The 11,509-nt window shown below is 43.1% G+C and overlaps 1 protein-coding gene across 3 annotated transcripts in view; it reads left to right on the forward strand.

The window, feature by feature from the left end:
- The window catches only part of EEF2K (eukaryotic elongation factor 2 kinase), a 68,096-nt gene extending 60,564 nt beyond the window's left edge, over nt 1–7,532 (forward strand). For all 3 annotated transcript variants that reach the window (XM_018040608.1, XM_018040605.1, XM_018040606.1), the window contains exons 17-18: nt 2,804–2,982; nt 4,221–7,532. In XM_018040608.1, the coding sequence (XP_017896097.1) occupies nt 2,804–2,982; nt 4,221–4,330 (289 nt within the window). In that variant the 3' untranslated portion in view covers nt 4,331–7,532. The remainder of the gene's footprint in view (nt 1–2,803; nt 2,983–4,220) is intronic.

Genomic DNA, 11,509 nt, shown 5'->3' on the forward strand with positions numbered 1-11,509 from the left:
AAGACTGTGGCTCTGTCATGTCAAGCTCTCAGGGTCTAAAATGTCTGAGTTACATATCCTGCAAACGTGTCAGCTACCTGCTGTAACTGTAATACTCCTTATATTTGGGTGCGCTTTCATATCTGTGATTTTATTTCACTGAGAACTAGAATTGGGTTTCCTGCATCTGTTCAGTGCCAGTGCTTAGCACAGGGCCTGGCTCAGTAGTTGTTTGAATGAAAGAATCAACACATCTCTTTGACACAGACTGGGCAGCATTTAGGGGCTTATTTTATGGATGTGTGGTTCTAAGAAGTGAAGGGGCTTGTCTGCAGTTAAGTAGCCAGTAAGTAGCAGGGCCAAAACTTAGGTCTTCTCATCTCTTCTCCAGTGGACTGTACATTAGCCTGCTTCTTAGGGGCTCAGAGTCACTGGCGTGGAGGGGAGGTAAACAAAACAGACAGGAAATGATTTTGTCCAAAATCAAATGCCAACATCTGTGATGCCCATTGAGACTTCCCTGTAGCTCAAATGGTAAGGAATCTGCCTGCAATGCAAGAGACCAGGGTTCAGTCCCTGGGTCTGGAATATCCTCTGGAGAAGGGCATGGCAATCCACTCTAGTATTCTTGCCTGGAGAATCCCCAGGGAAAGAGGAGCCTGAAGGGCTACAGCCCATAGGGTCACAAAGAGTTGGACACAACTGAGGACTACGCACAGCACATATATATATTTTGGCCTTGTGGAATGTGGGATCTTAGTTCCCCAATCAGGGATCAAACCCATGCCCTTTGCAGTTGAAGCATAAAGTCCGACCATTGAACCATCAGGGAATTCCCTGTAAAAAAAAATTTTTTTTTTAAGGCTGTTAGCTCTTTGGTAAATGAGTTGACTTAAAACCTTTTTTCAGAGATGGCTTCCATAGATTTGGGGCAGCAGGGAGAATAGGTGCCACACAGTGCCCACTGACTATTGAGTCTGGGAACTTGCTGGGTTTTAATATTTGTGTGGTTAAATCAATCAAGATTTTCTTCCGTAACATCTTCCAAAGTCATTCTCTCACTCTTCTTCCTCGTTCCAAGCAGCCCCAGCCTCTTCCATTCAGGGAGCATAAATGAGAGTCAGCTATTTGCATTTAAGGGGTTTTGACCCCCTCAGAAGTTACTATCTCATAGCAGAAGGAAAAGTCATTGGAAATTTCAAGGCAGGGTGGACATACTAACCAGTGGGTGTGGAGTTGGGTGGGGTGCGTTGGGAGAGACTAGGCCTTTTCCCTTCTTTTACATTTAATGTGTTGGAAGCAGTTCTGCCTTGCCTTTCAAGACCAGAGAGGGCCAAAGCTGAAAGAATTGAGATCAGCTAGTTTAGTGATTGCCAATCCACTGTTCAAACCCCAGTCTTCTGGATGTGCCACAAATAATTTTCAAACAACTTCCTTTCTTTATAAAATGGAGTCAAGATTATCTCCTGACACCATCCCAGCCAGCCGCTTCAGCAGACACTTACAGAGTCTGTGCTGTTTGCCAGGCCCTGGGAATGCAGCCGTGAATAAAACAGACACGGTCCCTGCCTTCCTAGAGCTTACATTCTACCTGGGAAAAACATAATAAACAAGTGAATAAGTAAACAGGAGAATGACAGTTTGAGGTAATGGAAAGAAATCGAGTATTTGGGGCCAGCGTCTCTGAAGAAGCTGAGCTGAGGTTGGAGAGATGAGGAGCCAGCTATGGGAAGAGTTCAAGGAAGGATGTTCTAAGCAAAGGGAGCAGCAGGTGCAAAAGCCGAAGGGCGGACAGGAGCTGGCAGGGCCGAGGAGGGGAGAGTGACCCAGCGAGTCTGGCATGGCTGATAGGAGCTAAGACTGGAGGGTGACGCCAGGTCCATATATGTGTGTATATATATACACAGCTGTAGCTCCAGGAACATTTCATGGGGCATGTAGACCTTCTTTCTGCGTCTCTCTTTGCTCTTTCCTGATGTCCTGTAGTTACTCGCGTGTTTGGTAATATGCATTAGTACACCCCAAGGAAAAGAGCCCACTGCCATGTTTACTCTTTATTTTGTTTTGCTCAGATTGGGTTGGAACTTGTGTCTGCCTTTGGGGGTTAGACCACTGTGTGGCCCTAGGAGAAATAATTGAGAGTGAAGGGCAGAGTCAGACGGGGGAAGTCAGCTGTTCTGGAATAAGCCCTCCATTTTCTGGAGGAAAGCCAGAGCTGGCCAGCAGAGGCAGAGAAAGAAAGAGCTGAATGACTGCTGTCAGAAGGTTCTGGGGGCTTTGGTGAAGGGTATCCCACCCACCTCTTCTCCTGCATGAGTTATAGGGCAAATTGGATGGGACACCACCCACTGCTAATGCAAACCCATAGGGTAGTTTTTTTTTTGTTTTTTGGGTGTTTGTTTTTTTTTTTGGCCACCCTGTGCAGCTTGTGGGATCTTAGTTCCCCAACCAGGGATTGAACCCAGGCCATGGCAGTGAAAGCACCAAGTCCTAACTGGGACTGACAGGGAATTCCTGCAGGGTGATTTTATGCAGACTAGAAAAATGTTCCCCTTCCTCAAGATGCTCGACTTCCATCTGTTGGAAACTTATTGTACTATACCACTTTTGTTAGGGAAAACTACTTAACCGCTATTGTAATAAATATATAGATCTACAATGTGAATGACAGCCCTTAGATGTGGTGGCGTTGGATACTATGGGTCCTGAAGCATAGGTGGTGGCCGCACTGTGATCCCTGACTTGCCTCTCCTGCTGATGGGCCTCCTCCTTCCTGCCCTGTTGCCATGGTAACTTCCTCTTTTCCTCTGTATCTCCTGGCAAGGTCCCAGAGCTGGCCAGAGGCTCTCCACTGGTACAACACTGCCCTGGAGACAACTGACTGTGATGAGGGTGGGGAGTATGATGGGATGCAAGACGAACCCCGGTACATGCTGCTGGCCAGGGAGGCGGAGATGCTGTTCACAGGCGGCTGCGGGCTGGAGAAGGACCCACAGAGATCAGGTAGCGCCTGGCAGACCTGACCCTGGGGTGGGACAGGGCTGGATAATGAAAGAGACATGATTCCTCTCTCATTGGGAATCACAACAAGACGCAAGACTGAGTCTCTTCTTTCCATTCTGGCTGGGAGAAAGATTCATACTGGTCCTGTATTGTGCAAGGCTGGCTACCCATATGATGCTTAGAAAGGGTTTCTATATGAAGTTGGTATGCAGATGAACCTTTTGATAGTCACATGTTAGAAATTTGGGAGGTTTGTTTGCAGTGCAAAAGTTGAGCTGACATTTTCATAAAATTCACCATTTTAAAGTGTATAGTTCTGTGGTTTTTAGTATGTTCACAGTGTTACGCCATCATCACCACTACCTAATTCCAGAACATTTCCATCATGCCAGAAAGAAACCTGGTACCTATTAGCAGTGACTCCCTATTTCCCCTTCCTGCTGTTCCTGGCGACCAGTAACCTAAAGTATAGATTTACCTGTTCTGGTCATTTCATATAACTGGGATCACAGTATGTGGCCTTTTGTGTTTTCCTTCTTTCAGGGTTCATTCTTGTTGTAGCATGGTCAGTACTTCATTCCTTGTTATTGCCGAATAATATTCCATTTTATAGATACTACATTTTGTTCATTCACTCATAAGTTAATGCACATTACATATATTAAATAACATGATAGACATACTGAACTCCTGGTTTTGCAGGTATAGGGTGAGGCTAAGTTTAAAAGTTTTTTTAAGGTAGTATAACAAAATCAAGCAACTAATACTGTAATTCTATAATCTTTTATTTGAAACTCTAAATCCAAAAGCACTGAAAACCAAGTGTTTTTATATGTTCTCCACAAATTCATTTGGTGGCTAAACCCATCTAGATACTTTATCCCTTCCACTTTCATATAGCCCCAATTTGTCCAATAGAAGTCCTCAGCCTGATTCTCAGTGACTCAGCTGGAATCACCCACGGCCCCTAAGCCAATCACTGTGCTTACTGGGTGGCTCACTCTGGGTGGCTGTGCCTAAGTCCTGACCAGTCCCTATGGCCTGGTGAAGAACAGGGAAGGTACTTTGATTGACCCGGCTTGGATCACATGCACACTCAGAGCCCCACCCAGGTTATGTGCAGGGATAGGCCAGAAGGAGTAACCTCGGTGTGATCTTCCTGGAGCAGGGTCGGGGATACCGGGCAGCAAAAACAACAGGCTCTTCACCTCCCTGTGCCCTCCTTTGCTTTCTTTCAGGTGACTTGTACACCCAGGCAGCCGAGGCAGCGATAGAAGCCATGAAGGGCCGGCTGGCCAACCAGTACTACGAGAAAGCAGAGGAGGCCTGGGCCCAGATGGAGGAATAACGCTGGGAAAAGCCACTGCCAGCCAGCCCCAAGTTACAGGGCTAGGAGAGGGGGAAAGAAAAAGACTTTTATTTAGGGTTGTTTGGGGGCTGGAGCGGGCAGATGTTTTTAGTAAATCAACTTTTGTATGCTATTTTTCAATTCTGGAAAATGTCTTTGCTACCAGTGGAGACACTGCAGCTGTCCCCTAGGGCACTGGGGATTGAAAAAGCAGCCTAATGAACCAATGTATCTTTCTGAGGTTCTTTTTCTGTGTTTTGTTGTGGTTATTGTTGTTGTTGTTTGTCATGAGATGTAAGAAAATGTATCTTTTCTGCCCGGGATGGAAAATATTAAAGCATTGCTCGTCAAGCCTTTTCAGGCTGGGCTGAAATCTCAGGCCCACAGAGCCTGTTTCCTGAGTCAGGATGAGGTAGGAAAGAGCAGAGCTGCGTGTTAACTTTCCATGAGGTGTGTATTGTCATGTCTTAGAGCAAAGCCGTCTTTCTGAGAGCATTTGGAAGAATATGTGTGGCATTTTTTGGTGTGTGTGAGACTGTACATCTCCCAGGCCCCCTTCTGCCATGGGGGAGGGCCCACACACTGTCCTCTTTATCTTTTAATTTCCTTCCTGAAATGCAACTGATTTTGTGGAATACAGCCAAATTACATTCTGAAGTGTGTTTTCCACAATGGGCTTTACAAAACAGGTTTGATTTCTATATGCACACTTTTACTACCTCTGATTCCTGCCTCAGCTCGTGAGGAAGTGGGTGCACCTCAAAGCTTTTACGTGTAAGGGCTGCGGCTTGGAAGGTTGAAGCCTTTCCTCCAAGCAGACATGCACTCTGCATCTCAGTGGCAGCATCCACAATATGACTGAAGTACCCCTTGTACAGTATTCCTCTGTATTTTCTTAGCATCTGACGTTCTTACGAAGAATCTGCTCCCAACCCCCATCCTCGGCATTTTCTGCTTGAAGCTTGGCTGATTTTCCTGTCGTTTGCAGTAGGATGCTTTCAGCAGCAGTCCCTTGAGATTTGTTTAAGCTGTTGGAGAATGAGAGGGCAAGAACTATAAACACTCATTAATTCCAGTGGTTTCCCCAGGGCCAGGCTATGGCTATCTGTATTTAATGAGTGTTCTCTTTAGAAGGATTGCAGATTTAACATCAGTGTGATTTCAACTGATGTTTCAAATAGCAAAGAAAACAGACTGCTTTGATCAACCCCAAGTGCTAAAGCAACATCTCTTTGTTTAAAAATCAAAACATAAAAAAAAAAAACAAAAACAGCGTAACATACAAACCAGTTCATTAAGACAGGTCCTTCAGCATGTTAGTGTTAAGTACTGTGGAGCCATGACCCTCTGCATGTATTTGGTTCCAAAGTTAAGAGTGTGCCCTAACGGAAAAATCAAGCAGAGTCAAAATTACCCTTGAAAAGTCCTTTGGATTACCTATAAATGACAGGTACCCCTGTTTTTGTATTTGGATTCACCATAACCAGTTTCCTCCAAAAGCTGGAACTAATTACCCTTTTGCTGTTTGCACAAATCAAGTAGTTGGCTTGCCTTAAGTTGTTTGTGTGTTTTAAACCAGTGCATATAGTTAATTTGCATTTGTTAAATGTAAGCTAGAAGCAACTTTATTTTGACTTTTCAAAGTTATCAAACCTCATTAACTGATGCTTTTGTTGTTGCTGTTGTTAGTTCAACCAATCTTCTCGCTCTCTGAGATTTTATTATGCAAATCACTTACGTTCCCTGACCACCTGTCTCATTTCTTAGTTACATGTCAGTGCTTTTCTGTAACACAGGGATTGGCAACTTTTTTCTAAAGGGCCAGATAGTAAATATTTTAGGCTTGGTGGGCCTTATGGTCTCTGTTGCAACTGTGCAGCCTTGCCGTTGTAGTGCAGAAACATTGGTGAATGATACCTAAAGGAATGAGTGTAGCTGGTGTTCCAATAAAACTTTATTGACAAAAACAGCCTGCCTGGGCTATAGTTTGCCAGCCCCTGCTCTAATCCTGACTAAGAGTTACTATATTAAACCCTGAAGCTGAGCCGTCACCTCAGTTTTTCTTCAGTCTCTAATGCTTAAAAACACAGTGCCTTGGCACCAAGTAAGCACTCAGTAAATTCATAAAAAATGGAGTGTTTGTGGCTCTGGTTCCTCCAGCCTGTCTGGAATGGCTTGGTCACCTGTGCAATTCCACCCATCCATATGGCTTTAATGTCAGCAGGTGGTCCCCTTCTCCTGTAGGAGACTGGAACGGCCTGAATGTACTACAGCTAATCAAATGCTTCTTTAAGGACCAGTGAGAGCGAAGTGATCTGCAAGACACAAATCTTTCTGAACCAACAGGACTTACTCCACCTTCAAAAGATAGTTCTGTGCCTTCTAAAATTGGCTAGGGCATCTTCTTTTTTCACAAATGCTGGGCATCCAAAAAGCAAAAAACCTCAGGACATTCCAGCCCAACTGGGAAGACATCAGAGACTATCTTCAAGTACAAGAAGCAGGTGGAGGTCCAGGAGGTGAGGAGAGTCAAGGATATAATCAGTATCTTCAATCACAGATGGAAAATCCAAGATTCTGAAAGGTAGACTCTTTCCAAATATCCTGCTGAGTAGAGGCTAAGCTGAAGCCAGGATCTGAGAGCTACTCTTAGAGGATCCTGGGAATAAAATTTAAAATTAAACTGGAATGAACTGGAGTGTAATGTCTCTCAGTTTTGCTATAGGTTTAACAAGAAAAAAAAAGTAGGCTTTATGGATGGAAGTAGAAAAAAAAAAATCCTTAAGCCCCAGTGCAGCTGGATGTCCTTATTCCCTCCTCACCTGAGGCCCTGTGGGAATTTATCATCAAATGCAACCTTGATGAATCAAGCCAGGTAACTTCCTGTTGTTGCTATTTTAATGACTTCCTTTCCTTTCATCCCAGCACGTTTGCAGTACTAGACATGTTTTACAAATCAACAAAATGTTTACACAAGTATGTGCAGATTGGGGCAAGGGGAAGGAGACAAAATATGCATATTCTCTGCAATTGTGCCTGTTACTCATTTTTTCTAATCTCTGAGGTAACCATTTAACCTAGACAAGGTGGACACTGGGTGGGACCCAGAGAAGTGGCTTGTATTATAGATCTATTTTTGCATATGTATTAAGATCAATTTTGCCGTTCCAAATAAAGTGATTTCTTTCTTTCTGGTCTCAAATTCAAGTGTCTTCTGGTAACAGATGAGTGAAGGAGCTGAGTGGAGACAGAGTGGATTGGAGGCCTTAGTCCCACCTGAAAGGAGCAGCTCAGATTCAGCTTCAGATGGTTGTCTCCATGGGGATTGTGGGCTCAATGTTGCCCCGTTTTCCAGGTTTTTAAGTTGCTGATAATTGGATTTTTAAATGCACGTTTTCTCAATTTTTAATATTTCTAATAAATTCTTACCAAAAACCTTCCAGATTTGACACATACGTTTTCCATTTGCTTTATATAAAGGATGTACCCCTCTCTTTTTTTTATTTTTCTGACTTAGAAAACAATAATTTTTACCAATAGAGTTGTCATCAGTTTCAAAGAAAATGCATGTGATAGATGTGATCTAAAACTTGAAAAAAATGTTGCTTATTTGCATGATCATTTGGTTTCAAGCTAATTGCTTTTTAAGAAATTCAATGAGAATTTCTTTAAAAATTTTAAGAATATTAAGAAATTTGAACATTAGCATAACTCTGCATGGTATATTGAGCACACATGTTTTGGTCCATTTGCTCTTAAGTCCCAACTAAAATGACAGGAAAGAAATTTTCTTAATGGCGTAAGCCCATGAGGATGAAGAGGAGACATCAACAACAACAAAATACTGGATGCTGGAAGGGAGATGGACTGTGAATTAGCAGGCCCAAGAAAGCTGGATCCTAGGTCAGCTGTAGAGAAATCTGAGAACCACATTTTCATTACTGAAGACACCTCCGAAACGATAAGCAATAGGCACCAGGAGCCTCTGGAAGGTGGGAGGGAAATGGTGCTAAAAATGTAGGTTCAGTTGGAAGACTTAAAGCATCAGACCTCTAGACCCTCTCATCTCCCCTGTGTAGCCAGCCAGCTGCTCCTTCATCACCCTGCAGAAGCCTAGGACACCAGCTAGAGCAGAGAGGCTGAACTGCTAGGTGGCACTTTGAGGGGGCTCCGAGGAGCTCCAGTCCTTTGTGTCTCAGCACAGAAAGAATTCAGTGAGAAGCAAAGTGATAGAAAGTGACATTAAAATAGGATGCCTGCGAGCCTGATAAGCAGGCCGGCAAGAGAGTGCCACCCTGAGAACTTAGTGGGCTACAGTTTATAATCAAAAGAAAAAGCGGGGAAGGAAAAAGACCTTCTTCCTCATTCTTCCATCATCAGCCCCTCCCAGGTTGGGCAGAGGAGTTTTCTTATCCCTGCGTGGTCAAGCTGGGACTATCATTCAGTTCAGTTCAGTTCAGTTCCGTCGCTCAGTCGTGTCCAACTTTGTGACCCCATGAATCGCAGCACACCAGGCCTCCCTGTCCATCACCAACTCCTGGAGTTCACTCAGACTCACTATCATAGCATTATGGAAAAATTATTTCAGGTCTCAGCACAATGAGGGTCTTTGAAATGTCACCTTTCCATAAATTACTGGCATTTAAAAAAAAAAGATTTATTTCTTTTTAACTATGCTGGGTTTTTGTTGCTGCATGCAGGCTTTCTCTAGTTGTGATGAGCAGGGGCTACTCTTCTTTGTGGTACGCCAGCTTCTCATTGTCCTGACTTCTTTTGTTGCAGAGCATAGGTACACAGCCTTCAGTAGTTGGGGCATATGGGCTCGGCTCATGGGCTCTAGACCATTGGCTCAGTAGTTGTGTTTGGGCTTAGTGCCTCCATGGCGTGTGGCATCTTCCCTGACCAGGGATCAAACCTGTGTACCCTGCGCTGGCAGGCACTCTCAACCACTAGACCACCAGGGAAGGCCCAAACATTTTTTATGTGTGTAGAGAGCATGTCTGAGCTCCAGTGGGCAGGATGTTGGTCCCATGTACCCGTTGTTTCATTGTTTGGGGGTGTGTCTCATACTTCTGCATGATTCTGTTGCTAAACAAGCCTGCTTGGTTTTGTGGTTAAGCACACCTACTTTCTTGAGTAATCATCAACTTACAGGGGTCTCCCCATACTTTTTCTTTACTTACAATTCTCTAGTGGGATTAACTATTTAATGACCTACTTTGTTCATTTACTCTGGCCCTATCAAGACTGCTGTTCTGAAAGGAGGGTTGTGGAAGTTTCTGTGTTGTTGTAGAGTGTCCACCAGCCTTCTTTGCCCCTGTGCTCCCAGGCACACTGCCAGCTGACCCTGTCCCTCCTCATGGAGGGCAGACAACTGGAAAAATTTCCTGTAAATCTTAGCAGCCTAAGATAAAAGACTTAAAGTACTTCCCTCTAACAAAACAGGCTGGCCAGAGCACCTCACAAAAAAAGTCTCACCCATCAAGTCCCACCCACAACCACACAGAAATTCCCAGACAACATATTAGAGCCCCATTCTTAAACTTGAACAACCACCCAAAGATCCGTATATACAGAAGGTATTTCATACAACAAACAGAACCAACAGAAAACAGCATCTTTGAGGAAACAATATGCCTAGAGAAGAAAACTTTAATAAAAAAACTATCAATATCCTTAGATAAATTATTGCATCCATGCAAAAAGAACAAGATGGGATTCTAAGAACTCACACAGTAAAAGAGTTCTTGTAAACTGAATATAACGTACAGAAATTAGTAACTTAATAGAAGGTCTGGAAAATGAAGTAGAGGAAATTTCCCAGGAAGTGAAACCAAAGAATAAAAATGCTGAAGAATAGGAGAGGAAATTCTAGAAGCCAGAGGAACACGCATGCTGGGCTGCACAACTATTCCTCAGTGAAACAGTTATAATTCTTAACCATTTTTGCTTTGTGGATAAATCAGCTAAGAACAGCCTGAGATTATGTATGTGTAACCTTTTAAGGATCTCTCCTTGGCTTTTTAAAATCTGGGGACAGGATTCTAGGATCCTAGTTTCATAGCTGAAAATTTCATATAGGCTTTTAATAGAAATTAAGCATACGTGTAGATATAAATATCATTTTTACTGAATTATGTTCAGCATGTAGATTAAAATGTAAAGAAGTTTAACTCGGTTCTACCAATATGCAAATCATTTAGAAGTGAGAAATTGCTTTCACTGTAATACAATGAAGTTTCCAAAAAGATTTGGTTTCTCTTCTATCTTGACGTTACTGGAAAGAACTGACTCCATGTTGGATCTGTTTCTTTTACTTTAACCTTTGCTTCCCATTGCTTGTGTTCACTAAAAGGACGCTGTTTTTATGAAATAGCCTGCCTCTGGGACCCCTGCTCCTCTGCCTGAATATTGAACCAAAGTGCCTCTGTTCAGGACACTGTCCATCTGTGGATGGCTACAGGAAGGAAGAAATGAACACATTTCCTCCCCAAGGCTTGCTATTCCAGGAGATATTTGCAAGATTAATGGCCTTTTACTTTTCTTCCTCACCTCCCCCGATCTATAAAATCACCTGGCATCCAGACCCCAACAAGATGGTTATTTTGAGACAATAGTTTGCCCTCTTCTCAGTCTGCTGGCTTCCTGAATAAAGTTGTGTTCCTTGCCTCAACACCTCATCTCCAACTCATTGGCGAGCTTGGACTCAGTAACAGACATACTTATTAATATTTAAGATCACCAAAAAAAGAAAGTATCACTGAAAGGAACTCAAAAGTCTGGTTATGACCAGGTGTGTTTCTCCCCCCAATGCTTTTATGAGTCATCTGAAGAATCCATCTCTTTTTCTCCCTATATACTTATCTTTCTGACTTCATGCGCAATTTTAGTTTTCTCAGTTATAAATGAAATTAATTCTAAAGAGTAATACTAGTAGTATCTATTGGAAAAAAGAAATGTAGCCTTAATTAAAATAAAACAAAAGATAGCATTTCCCTGGCAATCCAGTGTTTAAGACTCTGAGCTTCTAAAGCAGGGGACAGAGGTTTGATCCCTGGTCAGGGAATTAAGCTCCCACGTGGCCTGGCTTAAAAAAAAAAAAAAAGATATTTTAGGAGCCCAAGTTAGAGCAGAGACAGTAGAGAGGAGAGAATCTTTGGGGGCTACACCATGCAGCAT

The sequence above is a fragment of the Capra hircus genome, chromosome 25, assembly GCF_001704415.2.
Source record: "Capra hircus breed San Clemente chromosome 25, ASM170441v1, whole genome shotgun sequence".
NCBI lineage: Eukaryota > Metazoa > Chordata > Mammalia > Artiodactyla > Bovidae > Capra > Capra hircus.